Raw genomic sequence first — 26,391 nt, forward strand, 5'->3', positions numbered from 1 at the left:
CCACAGAAAAGACTTCTCCAATAGTGGTGGTTTACCTCCTGGTGTTCTTCCAAGCAGCTACACCCTCTAGAGGCACCCATAGCTACAATTCTAGATTACCTACTTGACATTAAACAAGGAGGGCTTGCCCTACCATCCTTCAAGGTCCACCTTGCAGCTATATTGGCTTTCAGACATACTATAGAAGGGTCAGCATTTTGGACACATCCTATCATGACCCCTGCAACTCTCTTATCTAGGTCTTTCTCTGTGGCGATATTCTTAATCCTCTCTTCGAGCACTGCTCTGTATGCATTCCCTGTTTCTTCCTCTTAGAGAAACATATCTGGGGAGCAACATACCATATGATCTAGACTGTAAGAAGGAAATAGCGACTAGAATAGTGAAAGCAAGAGCAAGTTTGAAGGTGATGGATAAGATCTGGAAAAGCAAAGCGATTAGCTTAAAGCGAAGCTGAGTGTTTTGAAAACGTGTGTATTCAGCAGCATGTTGTATGGATGTGAGACATGGGTGATAATGAGAGATTCAAAAAGAAGAATACTGGCATTCGAAAGGAGCTGTTATAGAAAGATTTAAGACTAGGATGGATGCAGAATGTCACCAGTGATGAAGTATATAGAAAGATACAGCCAAAAGAGAACCTACTGCAGAAGGTTATAAAACGGAAGCTACAACTATTTGGGCATATTTGCAGAATGACCGATGAATGCAAAATCAAGACCCTGGTATTCCGCATAATGGACAGTTTGAATAGGAGAGGCAGACCCTACAGAGAATGGGTAGATGATATAGTAGATTGGTGCGGAGCTAGTCTACACAAACTAAGCCACTCCGAACTGGACAGGGAAAGATGGAATGTCTCATTACCAGCTTCGCCCAAAGCACATTCTGCCAGGGCAATGGCGACTTCAACAGCCTTTTTCAGAGGCGTTTCCTTGAAGAACATTTGTGGAGCAGCCACATGTTTGTCCTACATACAACACACTCGCTAAACACTGTGTGATACATCGCCATATGGAACAGGACACAAGCCTTCTGGCAGCAGTGCTTTCCGTGGCAAGCAACACATAACTCCATACCCTCCTCCAGGTTTTGGGGTCACTGCTGTGTAGTCATCTGATGTGGAGCACCCATGGGGACCACTCGAAGAAGAAAGTTGCTCACTTGGGTAGTAACGATGATTCTTCGAAATGTGTCCCGTGGGTGCTCTGCTACCCACCTGTTCCTCCCCGCTTTGGAGTTTCTGCTTTTACGTTTTTCAGATGCTCCAGGGGTGGTTGAGAGGAACTGGCTTGGACTAGATGTCACACATGACTAATAGCACATGAAGGGCCCAGTGTGCTCCCGCACATGCGGGGTCTGACTAACTATGGCTTGCAAATCTTCAAGCTGCGACACTGGGGCGAGCCCGACACCTGATGCGTAGCACTCACAGGGAGACATCTAGAAGAACCATCGTTACTACCCAAGTGAGTAACTTTTCTATTTTGCCTCTGGCGTGACAGAGGTACAAAATATGACATGTGAGGGGAGTGCACTGAGAGACATTTAGAAGGGATAGAGGGTCATGTGCATGTGTTCTGTGACATTATAGATGTAGGTTTTTGTGCACTCTTTTGCCAGCATAAGTAAGGGTACTTCATTGTCCTGAATGATTTATCTAGGGAACAATACAGACACTTCAGATTTGTCATATAGTTAAATGAAATATCTATCTATCTATCTATCTATCTCATTTGAAGAGTAGTTGTGCTTCTGTCTGTGAGAGCTAGGAGCACCAAATTTGGTATGCAGCTTCCTCTTACCCTAACTTCAAGCAAGGACAGGGTTTGATTGTGCCAGGAAAACAGGATGTGCTTGGAATGGGATTGTTTATGGAGGGGGCTGACAGGAGGGACAGTTTAGCTGTCAAGTGATCCCTGGGTGCAGTGAGCATGGAAGAGAGTGGCCTGTTGAGGCCCAGTTCTCCATTTGCCTGCTAGTGGCCCAAGTAAGTGGCTGCTCTGTCCCAAACCCCTCCTTCCCTAGCCCTTAGCTGCAGCATGGGATCAAGCGGGGGTGCCAGCCAGGAGTCCTGCTTCCCCAGAGCAGCATCATTTGCGGGTCAGCAGCTGGGCCAAGCAACCTTCCCACCCCCGACGGCTGGATCCAGGCACCGCGGCCTCAGCCCCCTGCCTCTGCAGCTGCATTGGTGTCTTCCCCATCTCAAGCAACCCAGTGAGCCCCCTCTGCCATGAGCCCTCTGACTTGAGCTCCCTATCTCTTGCCCATACTCCACCCTCAACCCCCTGCCCTGTTTCTTGAACTCCCCACACTGCCAGCTCTGTACCCCCAAAGGACCCAAGCAGAGCCAGTAAGTCTTCTGGTGGACGATAGTTGAAGATATTAGGTTATAGTTAAGTCAGCTTATTGATTATTGCATCTAGTGCAGGCTCAGGTCAGCATCTCCAATAACCAAATTTGAGACCTCAGTTAACTAATCCCCATAATTTCTCTGCAGCCAGTACTTCTGTTGGGTTTAATGACTAAAGAGGTAGCAGGAGAGTGGGGCCTGTGTGAAAAGTCCTTGTTGGTTAGATTACTTGGCTCTGCTACCACTATGTAAAGGTTTTTTCTGCATGCTGTCTATTAGAATCTAGTTGCTCTAGTATTCCCTGTGAAACTGCCTATAGAAATTGAACTTTTTTTAAAAAAAAGATATTTCAGTAAACTCTTGTTTAATCTCTATTTGATCGGCCGGCACACTTGAATAACCAGCATAATTTACAGCGGAGCAGCTCTGGACAGTGGACACCAAGCAGGAGCTCAGAGAGAGTGGAGGAGCCTGCAAGATGCACACAGGCAGAGCACAGAAGGATGCAGGACTAACGTTCTACGGAGACTGCCTATAAAGAGATAATTAATGCCAATTAGAATGTAGATATTTCTTCAAAAAGATCTAGACAGAGGATCTGCCAGGTGGCTACCAGGCAGTCACTTTTAACAGCCACCTTTAACACTCTGCTGAACTATCCAATCTCCTCCTTTTGGGAGTGCAGCTGGCAGGCTCCTCTGCGCTCCCACCCAGCTTAAGCTACTCACGCTGCCTAGAGTTGCTCACTCGGAGGTTGTGAGTCTTCTAATGTATGTGGATGCTTGTGGAAAAAGACGGGGAACAATATTTTGAATACATTTTTGTTTGCTTTTGAATATCTAATCTTGGTTTCCTTTAGTGTTATGCATTGCTGGGTATTCCCTTCTGTTATTCAGCCTATTTGATTATCCAGCAATCTCCTGGTCCAGTGGGTTCTGGATATCAAAGAGTTTACTGTAAATTCATACTACATATCTTCTGCTTGTTAGAAATTAGTACCTGGTTGCTTTCAGTTTAGCTTTTTTATGCTGTATTGTGTTCTCGTATGATGTTTTAATAATTGAAAACTTTTCAGTAAGTCCTGGCAAAAACCTATGCAAAGGTGAAAGTACACATTAGCAACTTATGGGTTTAAAAATAGTGAAGTTGTACTTCTTTTTATGCCCAGGTGTTATGAATGTACAAAACTCAAAGCTGAGTTTGCACTTAAGAAGAATCCAAACATATTAAGGTCTCAGATGGATGCTTAGAAATTGAAACAGCTTTAACTTTTCCATTTAGTGATTCCATGAAGGGGGAAAATGTCTGCTGTGTTGAAAAAGGTCTGATCTAGAACTACAAATGCTAACATGTCTTAATGGTAATACTGTCGTGCTTCTATAAGGTCATCAAATCATGAATCTAAATATGTAAGAATCAGGGTGAGACATAAAATCTCGACCTCTAACTTCTTGGAAAATAAAACAATGTCATTGAAGACAGGTTTTGTCTCAGGCAATTCAAAATGTATTAGCAAGTGTTAGGTCTCATTAGGCATCTGGAATTTCTCCCAGTTGCAATGGTTTTTAAAGTTTTCAGTTCTAGTAGGGTAGAATTGTGCAATATTGACTTAAACTAAGCCAAAATAAGCCACTGCTTTGTTTATATTGTATATAAATATAAATATTAGGATATAAATATTAATTTTTCTAAAATAATAGATTTTATCTGAAAAACTTCTTGAGTATTGTTTTGTTGAGAAGAACTTTGGATAGCTTGGAAATGATTTCCAATGGTAATTTTGAAAAGAAGGTTGATAGTGTTGAATTTGGTCTTTGTTTCTGGTTCTGTATGTTTATTTTATATATATATATATATATAGCATGAAATTCTGTGCTGTATCTCTTAGAGGTACTTCACAGAACATTCCCTTCCCCTGAAAGGGTGGGAAAGGTGTGGCTTTAAACCATTCTTGCCAGGTTGATTCTGGGGTGCCCCTAGTATAATTTAGAGAGTCGCAATGAATTGTTACTTAGTAGCAGCCTGTTTCCAACCTATCTGCTTTACAGAGTCTGAAGCAATACACACGCACCAGGGCTTACAAAAGTTCCCAAAGACAATCCATGACTGTCTTCCTCAGTTCCTGTGTTAGAAAAATTCTCCTTCCTCTTCTCTCCCAACCACACCAACAGGTTTCATAGCCTCCTTATCTATTAAATCATTTTACTTAGCATAAATGGGATAGAGGCAGTAAGAATTTCTCACATTGAGTATACTTATGTGGAATTTTTATTTCTAGTTGTTTGTACTATTCTTCTTTTCTGCTCATTTCTCCTATATCTTAAAAATATGGTATTAAGGAAAATATAAAGAATGTGTTTCCATCACTCTACAGGGTTATTTCAAGAACTACATTATTGATCATCTATACAACCCTACATAAGGATGTGAGATGCAAATAGCAGATGCTCTCACAGGTTTCTTTTTCTTCTTCATGCCTTTGTGGATCTGCTGTGTGAAAACCTTTAACTCAAACCTCACAGAAGGTTGCAGAACATTTTACACACACACATACATCTCATAGAACTGGAAGGGACATCGAGAGGTCATCAAGACCAGTCCCTTGCACTCACAGCAGGACCTATCACCATCACTGACAATTTTTTCCCCCTATATTTATGGTAAACTTCTGTGCTTGAACTTGGTTCATGTAAATTGTATTTTTGTCTTTAATACTGCTACCTGCAGCTATTATAGGTGATAAAATTCAGCAGAATTTATAAATATTTCATGTATTTTTAGAAGACATTCAGTGAGCTTGAGAGTGCCTCTTTTTATGTATAATTGATGAAATAATTACATATCAATTAATACAGATTTATTTTTCTTTCAGAATTTCCTAAACTTGTGTATGTCTGGATTCTAATGGTATATCGGAAATTGGAGTAATCGTATAATTTCTCAGAATAAGAAGTGATAATGCAACGAAGACAGAGAGGACTAAATGTTGGACTGTTCTTGCTACTTTCTCAAATATTTCAAGTTGGGCTTGATAACATTCCACCTGTAACACTTGGGACCCTTGCACTGAATGTTCTTCTGTTTTTGCAACCTCTGAAACCACTGTGGAAAGTGTGTATCAGTGTAGATCAAGGTTATTATCGGAAAGACTGGCAGCGTTTGCTCTTTGCACCAGTTCACCATGCAGATGACTGGCATTTATATTTTAACATGGTGTCCTTGCTTTGGAAGGGGATAAAGTTGGAACATAAGCTTGGCAGCATATTGTTTGGGTATATAATTGCAGTTTTTTCAGTGCTGGTTGGCATTGTGTACGTGGTATTGGAATTCACACTTGCAGAACTTCTGAGTGACCCTTTGTACAAAATGAATTGTGCAGTAGGTTTTTCAGGTAAGGCATAAAAGAGGTACAAATTATTTTATTGAACTACACATTTAGAGTTTCTATTCAGTTATATTTTTAATTTAGAAAATAGAAATATTTTTGCTAATGATGAGGATTAGAACAGGGGTGAGCAAACTTTTTATGTCAGGCTGCACTTTTCATCCCTGCAGTTAGCAGGCCCCCACTAAATTGGAAGCAAATGCAATTCAAACCTACAGAAATTTGGTTATGTTCATATATATGTTAAAAAAAAATCTTTTAGCATATATAAGAAAATAAGTCTGTAGAATGTAAAAGCTTAATTAATTTGGCTGTACATCTTAATACGCATACATACAAACAGTAACCTATTTCTACATTTTTAATTAGATGCATGAGCCTGACACCCAGCAGCAAATTGTGCTGTGGCCTGCTCAGAAATTTCATGCCCTTCTCAAGGGGGCCTTTACCCACTTTGCACACCCCTGCATTAAAAGAGAAATATCCATCACTATTTCTTTGAGTGATTGTTCATATATATGTATAAGATACATTACACTCTTAGTGTGTGAGTGCCCTGTGTGGACTTGAATTTAGATTTCTGGGTGGAGGCATGAAGATTTTCAGGACAGAGGTACAGACTTGGTGTACCCTTCTGGCCAAAAGAATCCAAACTAGAATGCATACATTGCATGCACATCAAGAAAAGTGGGTGGGTGGGTGCGTAAGTAAAGGCAACATGTTTTTTTAGAATTACAGTTAAAGTGAGCAATTTAATTTTTCTGTTATATAAATTCACAGTTTCTGCGCAAAGTCAACAGCAAATGCTATAAAAATGTTTTAAAGAATGCTATAATCTTAAGATTCACACTCTTAGGTTCTTGTGCTTTCAGCACAGGGCAGACAGAGAACTCCACTAGCTTTTAAACAGTGATTCTTAAACAGTGGTTCAGGATCCCAGAGTTGGTTGCAACCCAATTTTAATAGAGTCACTAGGGCTGTCTTAGGCCTGTTCTACACTAGGAATCAAAGTCTATCCCAGATATGGAATTATAGCCATGCCATTTGTGTAGCTAGAATCAATGTATCAGGATCAACTTTCTTCCCTGGTGTAGATCAGGGATCTTTGGGCTCGTGCCAACGTCCCTTACTGTGTGCATCAGCTTGGAGTACCAGGATCAATGGTTGAGCCCAAATTTTGCTGTGTCTTCACACAAGCAGTAAAATTGATCCCTGGAAGATCAAACACGACATGGTGATCTCCCCCCCCATAACCTCCCCCCACCAACTCCCCCCGTAAGTATAGACATACCTTAGACTAGCTGGGGCCAAGGATCAGAGCTGAAGCTAAATATCTGCCTTTTGGGACTGAAACCAAAGCTTGAGTGCAACTGCTTGGGGCTGAAGCTTGAGAACTTCAGTCCTGGGCAGCAGCACTCAGGTTACAGGTTTGCAGGCTACTCCTGCACTATGAAATGAAGTCTTATTTATCAAAGTCAGCTTTGTAACACTGGGTTTTATGAGTTGAAGTTGTTTCCTTGCATCCCCACTAAGTTGCCGTAGTTTGACTGTTGCAGCAGTGCATTATGGGAACCTGTCCCACAGTTCCCTGAGCCCCATAGCATTCTGGGTTTATTTGCTAGTGTGTTATGGGGAAGAAGTGCCCCACAAGTGGTTGTGAGTGTGTGATGTCATCTTCCAACACTGCATTGCCCTCATTTGCCTCCTGTTGAGAACAAACGGACATTTTTCAGAAGAGATGAGAGAAATCGTTTGAGTTGTTTGCGTTATGGACCTTTTAACCAACTGTGTCCTGAGAGCATCCAGCTGACTAAGTCATGTCAACAGGTTGCTCCACTAGTTTTCCCCCGGTGAAAAGACACAAAACAGTGGAAGAATCTGGATCCATGTGAATAGGGAAAGACTTAACTTTATGCACAAAGAAGGAAAGAAGGGAATCCCAAGGGAATGAAAGTCAAATAGGTGGTGGGCTTCAGAAGCTGAAGCATCCTTTGCACGTGTGCACTGGAAGCACCCATCTGACTGTGGTGTGTCAACAGGTCACTCAACTAGTTTTCTCCTGGTGGAAGAACACCTTTCATTTTAAGGCAGCATGTCAGGGTACTGTCAATCCCACATACTACAATGTTGTTTATGATAACTGGATTAAAACCAGATCACGTTCAGAAAAGTAGGGAGAGAGTCACAAGGGCTGGGTCTACACGAGGGAGTTTTGTCAACAGAAGGGGCCTTCTGTCCATATAACTCAGGGAGTGTCTACACACTTAAAACATTGCCGACAGAATCTTGGCAGAGCTCTGCATTTGTCTCAACAGTATTATCCCTCAAAAATTTGAGGCATAGCAATCCATCGACAGAGAAGTGTTGACAGAAGTGCAGTCTAGACACTTCTGTCGACAGAGTACTGTCGAGATTTCCCTGTTAACAGTAACTTTGATCGACAGATGCTTCTAGTGTAAACATAGCCAAGGTAAAGCACCAGATAAGCACTGGGAGCAGCCGGGTGACTGTACCAAGTCAAAAGGTTTCTTAAGTAATCCCAGAGGAAAGAAAAACAATGGCTTTTTAAAATAACCTTAGGGAGTGCCCAGCTGACTGTGCCATGTACCCATGATGCCCATATGTCTTGGGAAAGACTTCATATAATTCTCAAGCAAAGCAGGAAAGAAGGAAAAGTAGGAAATCCCAAGGGAAAGAAAAAGAGTGACTTTGAAAAATAAGTGAGCACCCAGTTGACTATGCCATGTCAACAGTTCACTCAGCTACTTTCCCCCAGTGAAAATACAGCAAGAAGACCACTGCAGAGACTGTGGCTGTCCCGAACCACATGCTTTGTGATGGGAGAGCACTGGACCCCACCCAACAAAACTCAGCTGAAGGACCAGTTGACATGGTGCAGTCAGCAGGTTTCTTAAGCCGGGGTGAGCAGGAGTGAGGGTGGGTGGCAGACCAGAAAATTCATGCTGCCTTCTGTGTGGCCAGACCCACTCCCTGTAACCTGTTGACATTCTTCTATCAGTTGTGTGCTTAGGCAGGAGACTGGGGCAGGGGAGGGCAGCCCTGAAAATAGGTGTTGCCAGGCCCCAGCCCCACAACAAAACTTAAGCTGGCAGAGGCCAGCTGAGGGACCAGTTGCCCCCACCCCAGTAACCTGCTGGCATTTTTGATCAGTTGTATGCCTAGACTGGGGAGCCAGCCCCGAAAATAGTTGCTGCGGGGGGCTGGCCCCACAACAAAACTCAGCTGTCAGGGGCCAGCTGAGGGACTAGTTGACATGGTTTAGTCTGTGTGTGCAGAGGTGGGGGGGTGAGCCCCTGAAAATATTTGCAAGAATGTCTGTCTTAGCACTACTTAAAATTAGTGAAGACAGTCACATTGTAAAATCTAGCTAACTGACTTAAGATCAACTTTGTATTGTAGTATAGACATAGCCCCAGTCTGGTTCTGAAGCCTATGAGTTCCAGCTTTGGTCTCCCTGCTGGAGCTTGGGTAGGCTAAGTTCCCCTCCTGGCTTTGGGAAGTAATTTTTGTTTTAAGAAAGGTGTCACAGAGCAATGAATTTTAAGAACTCTCTGTTCTAGATTTAGTCCTCAAAGATACTGGCTGTGGATTTAGAACTCCACTCTATTTTATTGAAAAAGCTAATATTTCAGTTCTCTCTAGAAACAGTTCATATATATTTTTTTTTACCGTTGGTTCACTTTCTAGTCTCTGCTTCTGCTCAGATTTTTCTACCAGCCCTGTTTATGTGACATTCTGTAGTATTTTTAGCTAATCAGATCCAATCATTTATTTTGGCTTTTGACCAGTTTCATTGCTTACTCAGTGTACTGAGTATACTTGTACCCAGGTTCAGGGATTCCTTAAAACACTCCAGAGGTTATTAGCCATTGTTGCTTGTTTTGCAGTTGTGTTTTTCACATTATTTGAACTCAATTATTTTTGTTTCTTGATGTGATATTTTGTTGTTTCATTTTGGTTTTAGGAGTATTATTTGCTTTGAAAGTTCTTAACAATCATTATCACCCAGGAGGGACTAGCAACATCATGGGAATTCGTGTTTCCAGCAGATATGCTTGTTGGCTGGAGCTTGTGGCCATACATTTATGTTCCCCAGGGTAAGTTTATTAAATCATTCTCAGTTTGCATAAAAAATGGATATATTTAGGGGTATATACATTGTGACACATATGAACAATGGTGTCCAGTACCCAAAATAAACAGTGGAGTTACAGGTAGCAATCTGCATCTCTGCACCACACTGTGTAGGTTTATCATGCCTGTCAAAGTGAACAAAGAGACACCTTACTCAGGGGAGTTACTGATAACCATTGTGTTTGAAAAGAACAAAGATTGGCTGGGAATACAAGTGGACACGTTCTTCCTTTTCCCAGTCACTCACCATGTGAAAAGTAAGAACTGGGACATATTGCACTAAGAGGCTTGGCAGGCAAAAACAGTATTTATGCCTCCGTCGCTTTTTAACTGTTCTTGAGCCCACTTTTGGTCCCCCATCTTATTCTATCTTAACACCAGTTAAACCACAACCTCACTGGCCCCATGACTCCAATCTACCCTGTGCTCAGTCCTCCCAACCCAGCCCTCTTTTTGTTTAGAATCTTCTTTCTTTTTCTTTTGGGCAGGTTTCTAGAAGTTTGGTAATATGTCATCAATGTTTGGTTCTTCTTCGAGGTGCTTCCCCAGTGGTGCTCCACCTAGCTATTATGGCAGTGCTGCACCTGTGGTCAGAGAAATGCAATAGCAGTTCGCTCAGGGGGTAGCGCATGTGAAACAGCCGTCACTTGCTGAACATGGTGTCTACTGCGCATGCTCAGTACTGACCGCTATGTTCTTTCTCTGCTGATTTCCTCCAGTCTCCTGCCTTCTCCTCAACAAAGGTCTGACTCCTCACGTGTCCTGTGAAGAAAACTGTTGTGCTCCAGTACAGCAGATACTCCTCAGTTCCCATAGACAATGTACAAGAAAAACATGCACACAAAGATGGCACCGTTTCACCAAGTGGTGTGAAACACAGCAAATCTATTACCTTATCTGTTATTCCACATGTCTTAGGATATCTGTTACTTAAACAGATGGGCTTTTTGCTTAACTCCATAAGGGTCCACCTGGCTGCTGTTACAGTGCTTCACTGGTGAATGAGTGTTTTTTAGTCACACACACCACAGTCAAAAAGTTCCTGAGAGGTTTGCAAAACTAAACACCATACACCAAGTTGGGATTTGAACTTTGTATTGACAGCGATTATGAGGGAACCATTTGAGCCCATGGCAACATGCTCACTCCTTCACCTGTCTGTGAAGGTGGCATCCACAGTAGCTATCAGTTCTGCACATTGGGTGGGAAAAATGGGAGCTCTTATGACAAGACCCTTCCCCCCATATTCTATATTTCATAAAGATAAGGTACTTCACCCACACCCCAAATTCCTCCCTAAAAGACCTACTCATTTTTACTGTAATGAACCTTTGTGCTTACCTCTTTTTTTCCTCCAACCCCCAAATGAACAACTGTGATGCACTTATGCACACATGAGATGTCTGCAGGGTGTGGGCATTCTATCTACAAAGAAGAAAATCTTCCTGAAAAACAGACAGACTATTCGTATCCACTACAGAATGTTCGGGTTAATGATGCGAAAGCAAAGACTAACCAAATGGCTGTATTCGCCTAGCGTATGAAACTTTAGGCAAATAGCTACCAACAGCTCTCTGTGCCCATCCATGGCATTTTTGCGTAATGTTCCCATTCATGATATTTATGGAGTAGCTACATGGGTGTCTAAACATACATTCACACAGCACTGTACCATCAAAAATTACTTGGCCACAGACTCCAAATTTGGCCACTCCATTCTATCTACCATAATGTCAAATCAGCTGAAGCTCCCTCTGCCAACACGGGCAAGTGCTCCATAATCACCTAAGTGGAGCAACCCTTGGGACACTCGAAGAAGAAGAAGAGTGCAGTAACTGAGGTTCTTGCAGATGATTGTCCTATGGGTGCTCCACCCCGCAGTCTTCCTCCCCTCTGCTTCAGTACATTCTCTGTTATTGGAGAGAAGGAATGGAGGAGTTGACATGTTGTGCATGGGCAGCAGCCACCGTGTTCAGCATGTGCCAGCTGCTTTGTATGTACAGACCACTGAAGGAATTGCTACTGTATCCCTCCAACCACAGGCACAGTGGGTGATGAAATATCTAGGTGTAGGACCCATTGGAACAACCATCTCAAAGAACCTTGGTTACTGCAACAGTTAGTAGCTCTCTTTTACAGCATATTTTACAACTTCTTAACCATAACAGAAAGTGGTAAAACCATCAGATTTTATCACCAGTCTGTGAAAATCATCACTAGTTAAAAAATAACACACACCAAAACGAAAGTTTGTTGAGCAGGAAAGGAGGCAGCTGAGAATTTAAATCTCTATTCTTAGGTTGTGTCTAGGCTGCAGGGAACTGACAGCAAAATGTTTTCTGACATTTGGCCAGCCCATGTGGAACAAGGTGTACAGAGATAGAATGCTCTCAACTGGCAGACCTAGGTCTTCTAATGAAAGCCATTAATGATAGTTGAGGAACTTAATGGTCAGGTGATTGAGGCAGTGATCTGTGAATGGCTTTGTTTTTCCTGTAAACCAAAGTAGTGGTTGGTCCTACAAAGACATGTGAGCAGGCCACCTGGTTCTGGACTCAGTTGTGTATCTTTCCATGGGGACAGGGAGTATTAAAGGATTCCTGCCTTGGGGAAAGTCTAGAGAGTTTAAACAGTCTTAACAAAAGACAAGTCAGCTGGCTTTTGAAATTGCCTCCCCAGCCTAAGAAATTATACATGAAGAAACTTGAAAGCAAAGAACTCCAAAGAACTATAAGAAACAGTAGGCCCAGGCCAGAGAAGAAGGTCAACTCTGTCTTGAAGATTTTACCTGTAGTAAGAATAGAGAATAGAATTATGATCTTCGGTTTTGTTTATTTTGAGTTAATAACTTCCTTTGATTTGTGTGTTTTCACTTCCAGTCACTTAAATCCTGCTTTTTATACTTAATAAAGACACTTACGTTTATTATCAAACCCAGTGTAAATAATAGGTGCATCGGGGTCGAGAGGAGGGAGAGCCACAGTTGTGCATCTCTCCCTTTCATTGATAATGAGAATGAATATCTTTATGATCTTTCTGTTTTTACACAGAGTAAGAGGGTTAGAAAAACCGTTAAATGCTAATTAGGACCATTCAGTGCTAGTTACACTGGAACTTCTAAATGTAAAGCTCTCGTACTAGAAGTTAGAGTACTAATTGTGCATGTTTACTTACAGATGCTAACTATGTAAACAGACAGTATCTATTTATCATAACTATTGATGCAGAGAAAAAAAGGCATATATGAGCTGACTGAACTACAAGCATGGCCCAGGCAGCTGCCATTGGCTGGCTGAGGTTTCGGGCCAGTGAGGGTTGCAAGATTGTGCTGGTTCGGGGCAGCACATGAAGCCCCACTCTTTCCCTGCATGCTGTGTCCCTGCAGGCTCCCTTCTGTACCCAAACTACATCCCATATTGTGCACATTCTCCATTAATATCATGGAAGATTGTGCCCTAGACCACTTACCAAATTCTTGGAGTGGCCCACAATCAAAAATTATTGCCCCCTGTATCCTGTGGACTAAATTCTAAAAGAATTCTGCAACTATAAAGCCTACCATCTCTACTACGACTCTGGTCTCAGAACTGTACTTATGTCTCTGTATTTGGCTCCTATAACCAATTTTAACTCTTACCTTTTTTTAACAAGTGAACCTTTAGATTTTATATACAAAAGGTTTGGCAGTGTCTTAATTTTTGATCTTAGTTATGTATTGACCTGGATATGTGATTAGTCCTTTGGGATCAGAAGAACCTTTAATTTGATGAGAATGGTTGTAAAAAACCACTCATCTCTAAATCCATGTTTCTGGTTTTGATATAACACAGGAATACTTCAGGAAACTGCATTTATGCCTTCCTGCTTGCCATTGCGGTGAGACAGAAGTTTCCTTTTTGACTGGTTTGGTGTATATTATGGGAAATAAACATCAGCGTATTGGGGTGTGTCCGTGTCCCATTTTTAGCAGTGTGAGCTGAATTTGATATTCTCAATTATGACACAGGAAGGCACAGTGACAGTTACCCAAAACTGCAAATAGTACTCCAGCTCAGGCCTTCCCAGTGCAATAATTAACTTTGAGGAAGAGGACATCATTATCCAGATGATCACGAAAGTTAAAAATATTGGTTATATAAAGCTCTTGTTTAGAAACAAAGCCAGTTCTGTTTACTTTTGCAGTACTAAATTATTTTATAAACAAAACGTTGTAATTTATCTCTTAGAAAAGACCTGATTTACCATGGCTTTACTCCAGTTTTATACATTTGTTGCTTCACTGATTTTAGTAGGATTATATTGATGTAAAACTGGAGCAGTGTAGTGGTGAATCAAGAATTTGAAGAACTAAAAGAGAACTAATCTTAGATTATTCTTTTCATACAATAGAAATGAAGCTGATGAAATCTATGCAATATGTCCAGCTGTTCTTTCTTTCTTTGAGGTATATAAGGTTTTTGTACAGGTAGCACATCAGCCAGTTTTTGCTCCTCGTTTGGTCAGAGATGTTCCTTTAAAACACAGTGTAGTTGTTACTCATGTAGCAAGTCACAAAAGACGCACAATTTTGTTTGAAATGTATTGAACTCCGCTCAGAATAAAAGACATAATTTGGAGCGAAGACAGCAAACCTACACCAGTTGACGTATTAGAATAATGGTAATACAGAATACATTTAACTGTTAAGCATACACACTCACAAATGGTTCTGTTCCTCTTAGGACTTCTTTTGCTGGACATCTGGCAGGTATTCTTGTTGGACTGATGTACACTTTGGGGCCTCTGAAGACACTAATGAAAGCAGCTGCAGGTACATATTGAACACTTTGCATAACAAGAGGTTACTAGTCTAGCTTAATATTAAAGTTTTAGTGTAAGATTCAGGTTATTAGAAGTAAGTCCGTCAACAGTGGTTTTTTCTTTAAACGCAACTAAGAACAGGTTCAAATATTTTTCGGATGTTTGTACTCTCTGACAATATTAAAAATGGATAAATGTTAAAACACTATTTAAAACATTTTAAAATTAAATGCAGTGAACCCAATGAAATGCATTATATTTTATGAGACTGGTACACATCTTTCTTTCTATTATCTAAATACATTATGTTGGAAGTATCCATATTTTTAAAGTGTGCTTTTTGGTGTTTGTTTAATGGTCTAAAGAATTCTCAGTATTTTTGTTGATTTTGGAATTGTATTGCTAGAGGTTACAGGTATTGCTGGTTAAATACAGGGGAAATTCAAATATTGCACGTCTATGTGTGCAAATTGTGGGCCCAGCACAATAAAAAGCTTTTCATAATCAATATTTGTATAAACTAAAAATAATCAAAAGTATGGATGAGAGTCTTCTTTACTATGATAAGGTTGACTAATCTAATACTTTTATTCGTGATAGCTCATTAACACGACTCTAGTTTATATATTGAAATTATATTATCAGTTGAGAAATCTGTGCTTTTTCTATTTTTCAACAAAGTTGTTATATTAAATGATTTGTTATAGCTCTGTTTTTAAGTTCTAAAATAAATCCTCAACAAATCCAGTAGGTCACTAGCCTGAAGATTTATCCTACTTGCTGTCAGTGCTTGAAGTGTATTCAGGATTTGGTGATGAAGCCCCCATAAGTTTAAATTTATGGGAGTTTTAAGTGGCAAAACTAGGAGAGAGATTGAGACAGTTCACACCTTTTTAAAAAGTGGATATTTCATATGTACCAAAGATGGTAAAACCAGTGTAGTACAGTGGGTGAGGCAGGATTTGGAGAGAGCGCTTAGCTGTGTAAAGTCAATCAGCTGGGCATTGCTGTGCAGCCAGAATTTGGGGGCTGAGCCGAGAGATTTTCTTCCTGGATCCACAAGTCTTCTCTTCTTTCTCTTATGGAGCAGGGCAGAAACAGAACTGTGGCTACTCTAGCTGTATTTTTTCTGTGGATTGGCCTGTAACAGAGTAGCTCTTTTGTCAGCATCAAAGTGACACCTGAATGCAGAAATTTCCCAACTCCTAATTCTACAGAATGTTTATTGGGGTGTTGTGGCTATTTTCTCTCCTGCATGGTTCTGCCCTTTTATTATATCAGGCATCACTATGAGACTGAGAAAAATATTTAAGATTATAAACATTCATTACTTTTGATTATTGCTGGACAAAATTTTATAGAAACCTACTCTTCACGAGCTACATCATACAAGTCCAAGATTCTGTAAGTGGTACTGCTGCATACTCAATTTTTAATTTTTATGTGAGGATTATAAAATTATTGATGAATATTAAATGCGTCTCATTTCTTTCTGATAGGTGGCTTTTCCTACTTTAATGGTTCTGTAAGACAGAGAGACTACTACTCAGGTGAGCACTTTCACTCAGTTGTCTAAAAACTTTTTCCTTTCAAATTATTTTTTCATTGAAACAACACAATAAATATACCATTTTTGAACTGTGAATATTTGGCTCTTAGAAAATGAAATTTGCTTAAGTGGAAAAATATGTTTTTATACAAGAAAGTATCTTGGTTTCAAATACACAAATAAAATAACTTAAAGCAGATCAGGCAGCATACTGGGGCAACAAGTTTAGCAGCTGAGATAGTTTTGAGATGATGCTTTTCTATAACATTTCTTCTACATTACTTGAAAGGCCCAGTGAAACTGCTGGGAATGTCATTTAATACACTGCTGATATCTGGATCATCAGGAATTTTTTCATTTATAGCTTTCCTATCTTTGAATATTTAGCAACTTCTTTACTATCTTCTACCATCCTCCTACTGCTCTTTTAATTCTCCAGCCAGTGCTGTCCCAGAACTCTTGCGCATAAATCTTTGCTTCAGACCACCCTCAGCAAAGATATTTTTCTAAATATGATGGACAATCTACAGGGAAATCTGGTTATGTGGCTAGATGAGATATCTAAAGTTAGCTGCTTTATCCTGACAATAGAACTGATAAGATAAAAACAATTCATGTTGGAAGCTAGTGCACTGTTCATTGTTTTGTTCAAATCCTCAATCCCTATGTAACTGTGCATGCAGCACACCATCTCTGTCACTTAATGGTGGTGGTGATGGGAAACTACTGTAATTGAGGAAAATTAAGACATTCTGCAGAATGCCTTTTATGGTGCATATAATTTAACAGGACAAGAGCATCCACTGGAACTCTGTTACATGTTGTATTCCTTGATTGGAAAAAAATTGTCAGAGAGCTGTGAAGTTAGGACATAAAGGAATAGTTTGACAGTGTGTATGGTCAGAAGCACTAACTGGAGAATTAGAACTCTTTGAATATGGCACATATAACTTCATTTATAATGCAGTACATTGAATCATGTTCTCCTTATAGTACTTGTGCTTCTCTGCAACCTGTATTGAAGTAGCAGGCAAAAGAGGAACCAGGAGACATCCTCTTATTCCAGTAGTGAGCCCAACTTGTGGCCTACTTGAGGCTATCTGTGCATCATGGTTTCTTCCACTCCCCACCCGTCAGTGACTTCTCTTGAATGAGCTGTCATTCACCATAAAGTCTCTCATATTTCTTTGCCTGCCTGCCTACCTGCTTTTCCAGCACCGATATTTTCCCCACTCTTTTGTCCACCATGATTTTTATTTCATAATAATTTCCATTAATATTTTCCTGAGTATTTCCCACTAATAAGAGCTCTGACTAGATATTTTCTTCATATCCAAATATCTGTTTGGTTATCCCTGACTCTTGTGGCAATTAAACATTCTGTAGAATTTTTTTTTTTATTCTCAAGAGTAGTGGGTCCAGTTTAGTGATGAATTTTTTTCCCCTGAATGGTGAGGGAAGCCATTTAAAGGCATATTTTGCCTGTGCTTTCAGATAAGAGAACACTGCATCTGAAAACTCTTGCATCTTAATTTTTTTTACTTACAGAGCTTTGAGGAAATCTTAGTTGTTGTTTCTAATGTCACCTTAAAAGTTAAGAATAGTTTATGGCATAAAGGATGCACATTTATTAAATAAATAAATATATTTTAAAGTGGAGGGAAACGAGCATAGCCTTTGCCGCATGAGGTATCTGTAGCCATTCAGCATGAGCAACCCACCTCTTTTCTTGATTGGCAGATCCCAATGTAAAAATGGCTAACCAGAGAGAGATACGCTATTCCATCTGGGACTTGACATTTCATTTGTACCAAGCCATGCTCAACTCCATTAGAGAAGATTAGAGCTAATGTTGGGCAGACTCCAGGCAGCTTTTGCCTATGAATATCAAGCTCAGCTATATAAGAACTACAGTTCTGGGTATTTTGTACATTTGCCAGAACGAAAATGGTCATTCAGACAACATAGTAAGGGTGGGGAAATACATTTTAGGATTGTATCAATAGTCAGGGTCATTCAGCTAGCTTAATTTCTATCTAAAAATATAGTTTTAAATAGAATCAGAATGACTGAAGGTCTTCTACAACTTGTTTAAGTATAGATAACAAAGAAATGTTTTCCAAATTAAGCAATTTAGGACAGTCATCATTCATGAAATTCTGCCATGTTCATTGCTTTAATATCTTGAAACTTTTAAACTCATAATTGGCTTAATTTATTTGACCCTGTTCTCAGAAATACACAGAAGGGCAACAAGACCTCTTTTATTGAGATTTCCAAATCATTCTGTTGTACTGTGTAATTTAATATATTAAAGTGAGGAATCTCTTTGAAATGTTTGATTTGTTGTTTCAAGTGTTGGTATTTTTAGGCCCACAGATGTTACATACATATATATTCAGGTTTTGTCCATATCTTGCGGCTTCTTTGCCCATAATATAAAAATCTGACTGTTTTATTACATCAAAACTGTGATGCAAATAATAATCATTAACTGTCTTGTTTTTGTATTTTATTTGCTGTACTTTTGTAACTGTACTGGTCCTATGATTTTGGAAAGACAGAGTTGGTAAGGTAACATCTTTCACTTCACCAGCTCGGTTGGTAAAGAACACCAGTTTTGAGCTGCATAGCTCTTGGGAAAAGCTGTTTAGCTTGTAACTTGTCTTTTACCAACAGAAGTTGGTCGAATGAAATATATTACTTCACCCACTCTGTTTCTCACATTTTCATATTGTTTTCTCATTTACCAACCATAAGTCAAGATCCTGGAACTTTTCCTTGCAACAAAGCCCATTTCCAACTTTGTCCACATATCTATTCTGGAGATACCATCACTGGACCTAACCAGGTTATTCACAGAATCACAGGCACATTCTCATGTTCCTCAGCTAACATCATATATGCCATCATGTGCCAACAATGCCCTGTATCAGAGAGGTAGCCATATTAGTCTGTATCTTTGAGAGCAACAAGAAGTCCTGTGGCACCTTATAGACTATGACTATAACTTATGGACTATATGACTTGTGGACTAACAATGCCCAGATGCTTTGTATGTTGGACAGACTTCAAACTCTCTTAGACAACGAATTAATGGACATAAACAGACATAAAAACGCTCTTGTTTCACAAACCTGTTAATGTGCATATCAGTTGTGATAAGCCTGAAGATAAAGGGAAACATATGCTCAGCTTGATTCGTGCATAGATATCTTATTTTTGAAACCTGAGAAAAGAAATCCAGTGTAATTTTATTAGACCAGAGGAACTGGGTTTTAATGTTGGAGAGCTAACTTGTAGTCTTTGAAATTGCATATATGGTAGGTTACAATAGTAGAGTGAATGTTAGCCAATACTTTGTATATTGGAGAGGAAAGATGGGGGAAGATTTTCAGACTTTTTTTTTTTCCTGACAGTTCACTATTTCTTCAAGTGCTTGCTCATGTCTGTTCCATGCTACATGCATATATGCAGTGCAGCTGAAGATTTTCCCCTCAGTGGTATCCATTGAACTTGTTCTAGCACTCGCTGGAGCTGCGAGCAGCCCTGCCAGTCTTGCACCCTCTCATTTCATTCTTACCTCTCATGATGGTTGCAGGAACACCCTGCTTGTGGCAAGGCTTCTTTCCCAGTGTATTGTGCTATTTTCCATGCATAGTTTGTATAGTTATTGTCGTTAGTGTAGCTAGTCCTTAGTATTAATATATATTGTAATGTGAGTAGTTGGTTCTTGTTGTGAAGGAACTCTACACTTGAGGAACTGGGCTTGCCCCAATCTCTGAGCTTCAAGCTGTGTGTCTCTTTAGCACATCTATTCCAGAGAATGACCTGCTTTGAAAAGTGTCTGGGGGAAACTCTGTGAAAGGTAAGTGCTAGATCTTCAGGGACTTCAAACTAAAAAGGACAGAGACATGTGGCTGAAGGCCACTTTCATGGTGTCTGTCCTCGGAACAGTCTTGGAACTGAGCCCTTCTGAATCAGCACCAAGCATGTCAATATCCATGTGGAGCATCCCGCTGGTACTGTTTATCATCTCCAGTGATTAGGAAGAAATGTAAGAAACAGTGACACAGAAGGGATGCTCTCCAGTACAGAAGAGAGACAAGTGGGAAAAGTTAGTAGGATGTGACCTGTACTGGGCCATTCTTTCTCCCGTGAGTCATGATGTATCACCAACTCCTCTTGTTGCTCTTCAAGATGTGTTACTTGTGTCCATTTCTGTTTACCCCTCTGTTGGAGGGACTGGCAAGAAGAAAATAGGATGGTGTGAGGATAGTGGGTCCCCTTATACTAGTGCATGCGTGTGGAACTCCAGAGAGCAGTAGAGCTGTCTCAATGGATACCACTCAGAGAAAACCGTCCAGCAACAGTGTGCACACATCAACTGTAGAATGAACATGAGCAACACATCTTGAAGAAAAACAATTGAAAATGGTTAGTAGCTTTCTTTGTTAAGCATTTTCAGACTCACTATAACTCAAACATTTTTCATTTTGGGGACCATCGAGGTGAATAGCTGGCTTAAGGATTTGTGGGGTCCACCAAAATTATAAATTGGTTTTGGAAGGGAGAAATACTCTCTTGCCTGTCCCTGATCCTCCAAAATCTTTTCTCTTTTTCTGCTTCCATGTGGTTAGTTGAGCAACGATCTGTGGATCTAAGAATAGTCAGGTGAAGATTGGTGGTTGATGCAGAAAGAGCCATCAGTGTTGGGATGGTAAAGAAGATCTAAAAGTGAGAGTATGAGAGGGGTAGCTGTGTTAATCTGGATCTGTAACAGCAACGAAGTGTCCTGTGGTACCTTATAGACTTAACAGAAAAGTTTTGAGCATGCGCTTTCGTGAGCAAAGTCTTTGCTCATGAAAGCTCATGCTCAGAACTTTTCTGTTAGTCTGTAAGGTGCCACAGGACCCTTCGTTGCTGCTCTAAAAGTGAGAGAGATCCTTTTTTGGTAGTGGGTATCGTGTTAATTTTCACTCATACTGTGTAAGTAGTAGAGTACTATAAATAAGTTTGTACAATGACAGTCAGCTATGAATTTCTGGATTGTCCTGCAAATTGCAGTGCTTTTGGCAGGATTACCTTAATTCAGAATTTTTTTAGGTCTCAAAGATGATTCTGAAAAATGTTGATGGTTGCAGACAGTGTATGTTGGAGCCTGTGCATAGAAGTGAAATGAAGTACCAATCAAACAATGCATAACTGGTAACAGAAAATTCAGGCTTTTATCTCCATCACATTTGTGTGGTCTCCAGTTTTTAGCATTTTAATTAAAAGAGTAGCTCATTAAAATTCAGCCCTCTAATTTTAGAGTGCAAGCCTTTTGTTAAAATGGAGCAATTTATTTCATTCATAGATGAGAACAATTTAAAAATATATTTTTCTTTAAAATATTAATTATCTGATACCTTGCCTGCCTCCATAACCTATCATTTATAACGTACAAATCTGAAAAAAAATCAGCATAATTGTGTATATGATTGTAGCAGACACTTTGTTAATCATGTTTTTATTCCTCTGAGAACTTGATTTCTAATTAAAAAGAAAATCTACTCAGGGTGGTGATAAACAGTAAAATAAAATATGTTGTTCAATGTCAGTATTTTATTTAGTCATTTAATATATTTATGCTTTTTTGTTCTCAAATTTAGGGTATTCTAATTCAGGTTATCCATCCAGCACACCAGGGGACTATGATATATACACGGGTGGACTTACTGAGGAGGAACAATTTGAAACAGCACTGAGAAACAGTCTTCATGATAGAGGTAGGAATTTTGTAGCATTGGATACAATTTTAAGCAATCATTTGTCTTAATAGAGAGTGAATTATTCAGAGTTCATAATTTTCCACGTATACAATCCTCTTTACAAGCAAAATCAGGAAAAGCTGCCTGAATGAATTTTCAGATTATGGAGTGTGATGCTGTGCTGGATAAAACCCCCATTCTGTAAATATGACCAATTCATTGTTCATAAATGCACATGACCTTATACTTGGCCTATTAAAATATATACAATTGGCTCATGCTCAGGTTACCAAGTGATTCAGATCACTCTGTATAAGTGACCTGTCCTCTTCTTTGTTTATTACTTCCCCAGCATTTTTGTCAGAAATTACTTTGTTTTCTCCCAGGTCACGTATAAAAATGTTAGAATACATGGGGTTGAGATCTGATCCTTACATGACCTCATAAGAAACAAACTAGAATTTGAAGACCATCATAATCTGATATCTAACTTTGGTGTTCTTGATGAGCTGCAGATAGAAATAGTTACTTCATATATGTTAAAGGACAAATATTCCTTTTGCTGTAAGAAATATTCCTGGGGGGCGGGGGATACTGTACCAGAAATTAAAAGTTCTGCAACCTCATACCTTGTCTACCTATGTCCTGTCGGTCCTGGAATACTTTGTTTCTCTGAAGCAGTAGGGTCTTGCCTCTTTTACCTTCAGGGTCAACCTGGCAGCCGTCTTGGCCTTCCATTTGGTGCACTCTACATGAGATCAGGCCTCTTCAACTGCCTTCCCAGCTCATGCACCTCTCCAGGCAATCTGTAGAGCTGTAAAATGGCCCTCTGTACACACTTTTACATCACACTATGCTATTGTGCACCAGTCTGGATGGTACGTGGTCTGCAGGGCTGCTGTCCTTGAGTCAGCCACGCGTTGACTCCCACCTCTCCTCTCAGTTTTGGCTTGGAAGTCACCTAACTTAAATACGAGCAAGCACTCAAAGAAGAAAAAATGGTTATTCACTGTTGTTCTTAGAGGTGTGTTGCTGAGATCTCTTTGAAATCCACCCTCTTTTCCCACTTTCAGAGTAGCTGTCAAGAAGGAACTGAGGGGCGGTTGGGTCAACTGGATCATATGTAGGGCTCCGCATCAGTGCCACTTCTGCAGGCTCCACATCTGAGCCAGTGGGTAGAAGCTAGGGTAAAACTTTCCAACAGTTATGCATGTGGCGCGCACACATCTACCTTGAGTAGCCCTGAACAACACATGTCAAGGAACAGCAGTTACAGTGGTGAGTAACTGTTTTAGCAAAAGCTTTATTTATGGGTATTCTCTGTTTCTTTGTAAAGACATGTCAAAAGTAGAATTCACTTTGAATATTTTAGTTTTGATTCTGTGAAATAATCTGTGTTACTAATAATGGCATATGTTCCTACATAATTTTTATTTTGTTGCGTTGCTAGTGAGAGAAAACTGAAAACTGTTGTTTCTATTGTAAATGAAAATTACTATTCTTAAAATAGTCTTGTTTCTTCACACGTATTTGAGGGTTCAGAATTATAAATAATCCTCCTGCTGCTGAATCATCATTACAAATAGAAGCCTATAGATAGCTAATGAATAAATGCTGTTTTGAAAGGTGTAGACTTCAATCTATATTTTCTCATACTGCAGTAGACTTATTAGGCATCCTGTAAAAATGAAGCCATGGCATATACTGTGAGATCCTATGTATTGTTACAAAAACTGCTGCATATATGTTAATTTTAATTTACCTGCAGAAGAGATATATGTTGTGAGATGTCATTTTATTGAAATGTTTGGATTTGCACTATTACAAAGGTAAATCAGTTTATCATAGCGAAGACAAAACTGTGGTAATACAAATAAATAATAATTTAATACATACCTCAGAAAGGAGTTAATAAATCAGCTCGAAACACCTTCAATGATCTTAAAATAACCTGTATCACTGCAAGTTAACAGCATATTTCCCCCCTAACATTTTGTTATATTATGTCGTGTGTTGACAAAGAGGTAATTTATTCTTATTTGGAGAATGTCCTCTAGGGAGATATGAGAGAGAGAGGGACTTCAGGTAGTATCTGAGTCATGAGGGGGTCTGACCAGCACATTTTTTTAACTTTAGTTTGAGACATCAACATTTGTAAGGCTATGTTACTGTTTCTTTCTTAGCGTTTTAATATTAATTTTAGTTGTGAATCATTATAGATTGCAGAACAAGGGAAACACTCTGTATTGCCTCCTGTACAACTTTATCCTGTAGAACTTATTTTTGTACTGTTTTGTCTTTGTATGATTTTTACAGCATTATTTTCCAGCCATGCTGGAAGAAAGACAGGAAGCAATAGATGTAATTTACTTAGGCCACAATTTTGTCTTAATTTTTTAACTTCAAATAACTGGTAATACCTAGCAAGTCATAATTATTTGCAGATATTGTGGGGTGGGGGCTGCCATCAGCCAACCATTTCCCAACCTTGATTCCATTTGCTGGGATCCTGTAGTGCTCACTTCATATGAGTGGTTAAAGGGTGTAGAAACACTGCTGTAACCCACTCTCCTAGCTCCCATAAGCAGTGCTTTCCTTTAAATCCATTTAATTTAATATCCCTATCCCTTCTGTAGTCATTATCTGTGCTGGATATCTACCACATAGAGGTGCAGCAATTTAAAGTGTCTGCCCCCCATCCAGGTGAAAGAAGGCTTTTTTGAGACTGCACAAAATTCAGATAAACTGTCCCTTTCCAATCGGTTGAAAAGACAGTGTCTTCTCCCTCTCCCATTCCCTCCACATTAAGCTTCTCCCTGCTCCAACCACTTTGTTTCCTCTCCCTCTTCTACTAGTTGCAGAGAAAGTATTTTTCTTGAGGACATCTAAATAAGCACACTCTGCATTCAGTGGCAGTAAGATTTTCTTTATTTTATTTAGCATGCTGTTAAATTTAAAGAACTAAAGATATTTAAAGCTCAAAATTTATAGTACTGAAGAATATTTAAAGTATTATTCGTAAAATGTAGGCACTCCTTTTACCTGGGTACGTGAATGCAGTGATTGTCATTCAAAAGTAGTAATATGCAGCTGCATGTTCTGTATGTCTCTTTAGACCCTAACACAAGACAGTGAGTACATTTACAGTGCTAATGAGCAATTAGGATGTTCTTCCCTGTCAATTAACTTGAAGAATAATGAGCATGAGTGAGCACTGCCCTTTCAAAGGATGTGTGTTTCCTAAAAATATGTAATTCTTTGCTGTTTACAATTGCATGGATGGTTAAAGTCATTTATGCAAGTAAAAATTAAATAGTGTAATTGGAAAAAGATGGATAGATAGATGTAGAGACAGGTATCACCTAATCTAAATTTAGATCTTTCTCTCCCTCTCTGCAGTTGTGACACCTCAGCGACTGCTACTATTATAATTGCCCTGCGGTTTGGTTGTAAAGTGGCGCTTCAGTTAATGTTATCTCAGTTGGAGAAATAAGTCTTTCAGAATTTTAGGTCCTGGAATACTGGGAAAAAAATCTAGAATTTTGGTCCCTAGAGAGCTGGTCTGCCCTGGGAACAAGTTTAAGTTGATGTATTCATCATTAAGTTGAATTTGTAATGAGTGTGTTTACACTGCTAAGTCCTTCTTGGAGGGAATCCTCAAGGAATCCATTTTGGACCACTTGGAAGAGGGGAAAGTAATGAAAAGTACCCAACATAGATTCACCAGGGGCAAGTCCTGCCTCACCAATCTGATTGGCTTCTATAATGAGGTAACAAGCTCTGTGGACATGGGGAAGTCAGTGGATGTGATATACCTTGACTTCAGCAAAGCTTTTGTTATGGTCTCCCACAACATTCTTGTCCATAAGTTAAGGAAATATGGATTGGATCCTTGGACTAGAAGATGGATAGAAAGCTGGCTTGATGGTGGGTCCGACGGGTAGTGGTCAATGGCTCAATATCTGGATGGCAGTTGGTTTCAAGCGGAGTGCCACAAGGCTCGGTTCTGGGGCAGGTGTTATTCAGTGTCTTTATTAATGACCTGGATGAGGGACTGGATTGCATCCTTGGCAAGTTTGCAGATGACACAAAACTAGGGGGAGAGGTAGATATTTTAGAGGGTAGAGAGAGAATCCAGAGTGACCTGGATACATTGGAGCACTGGGCCAAAAGAAATCTGGTGTGGTTCAACAAGGAGAAGTATAGACTCCTGCACCTGGGGCAGAAGAATTCCAAGCACTGGTAGAGGCTGTGGACTGACTGGCTCAGCAGCAGTACGATGGAAAGGGACTTAGGGGTTATGGTGGATGAAAGACTGGATATAAGTAAACAGCGTGCCCTTGTAGCCAAGAAGGCCAACGGCATACGAGGGTGCATTAGGAGGGGCATTTTGAGC

At 39.9% G+C, this 26,391-nt stretch overlaps 1 protein-coding gene across 1 annotated transcript in view; it reads left to right on the forward strand.

The window, feature by feature from the left end:
* The window catches only part of RHBDD1 (rhomboid domain containing 1), a 75,263-nt gene that overhangs the window by 17,216 nt on the left and 31,656 nt on the right, over positions 1–26,391 (forward strand). The window contains exons 2-6 of the mRNA XM_075004494.1: positions 5,226–5,744; positions 9,724–9,856; positions 14,615–14,703; positions 16,193–16,243; positions 21,897–22,013. Coding sequence (XP_074860595.1) covers positions 5,312–5,744; positions 9,724–9,856; positions 14,615–14,703; positions 16,193–16,243; positions 21,897–22,013 — 823 coding nt within the window. The 5' untranslated portion in view covers positions 5,226–5,311. The remainder of the gene's footprint in view (positions 1–5,225; positions 5,745–9,723; positions 9,857–14,614; positions 14,704–16,192; positions 16,244–21,896; positions 22,014–26,391) is intronic.

This window comes from Carettochelys insculpta, chromosome 10, assembly GCF_033958435.1.
Source record: "Carettochelys insculpta isolate YL-2023 chromosome 10, ASM3395843v1, whole genome shotgun sequence".
Classification (NCBI taxonomy): Eukaryota; Metazoa; Chordata; order Testudines; family Carettochelyidae; genus Carettochelys; species Carettochelys insculpta.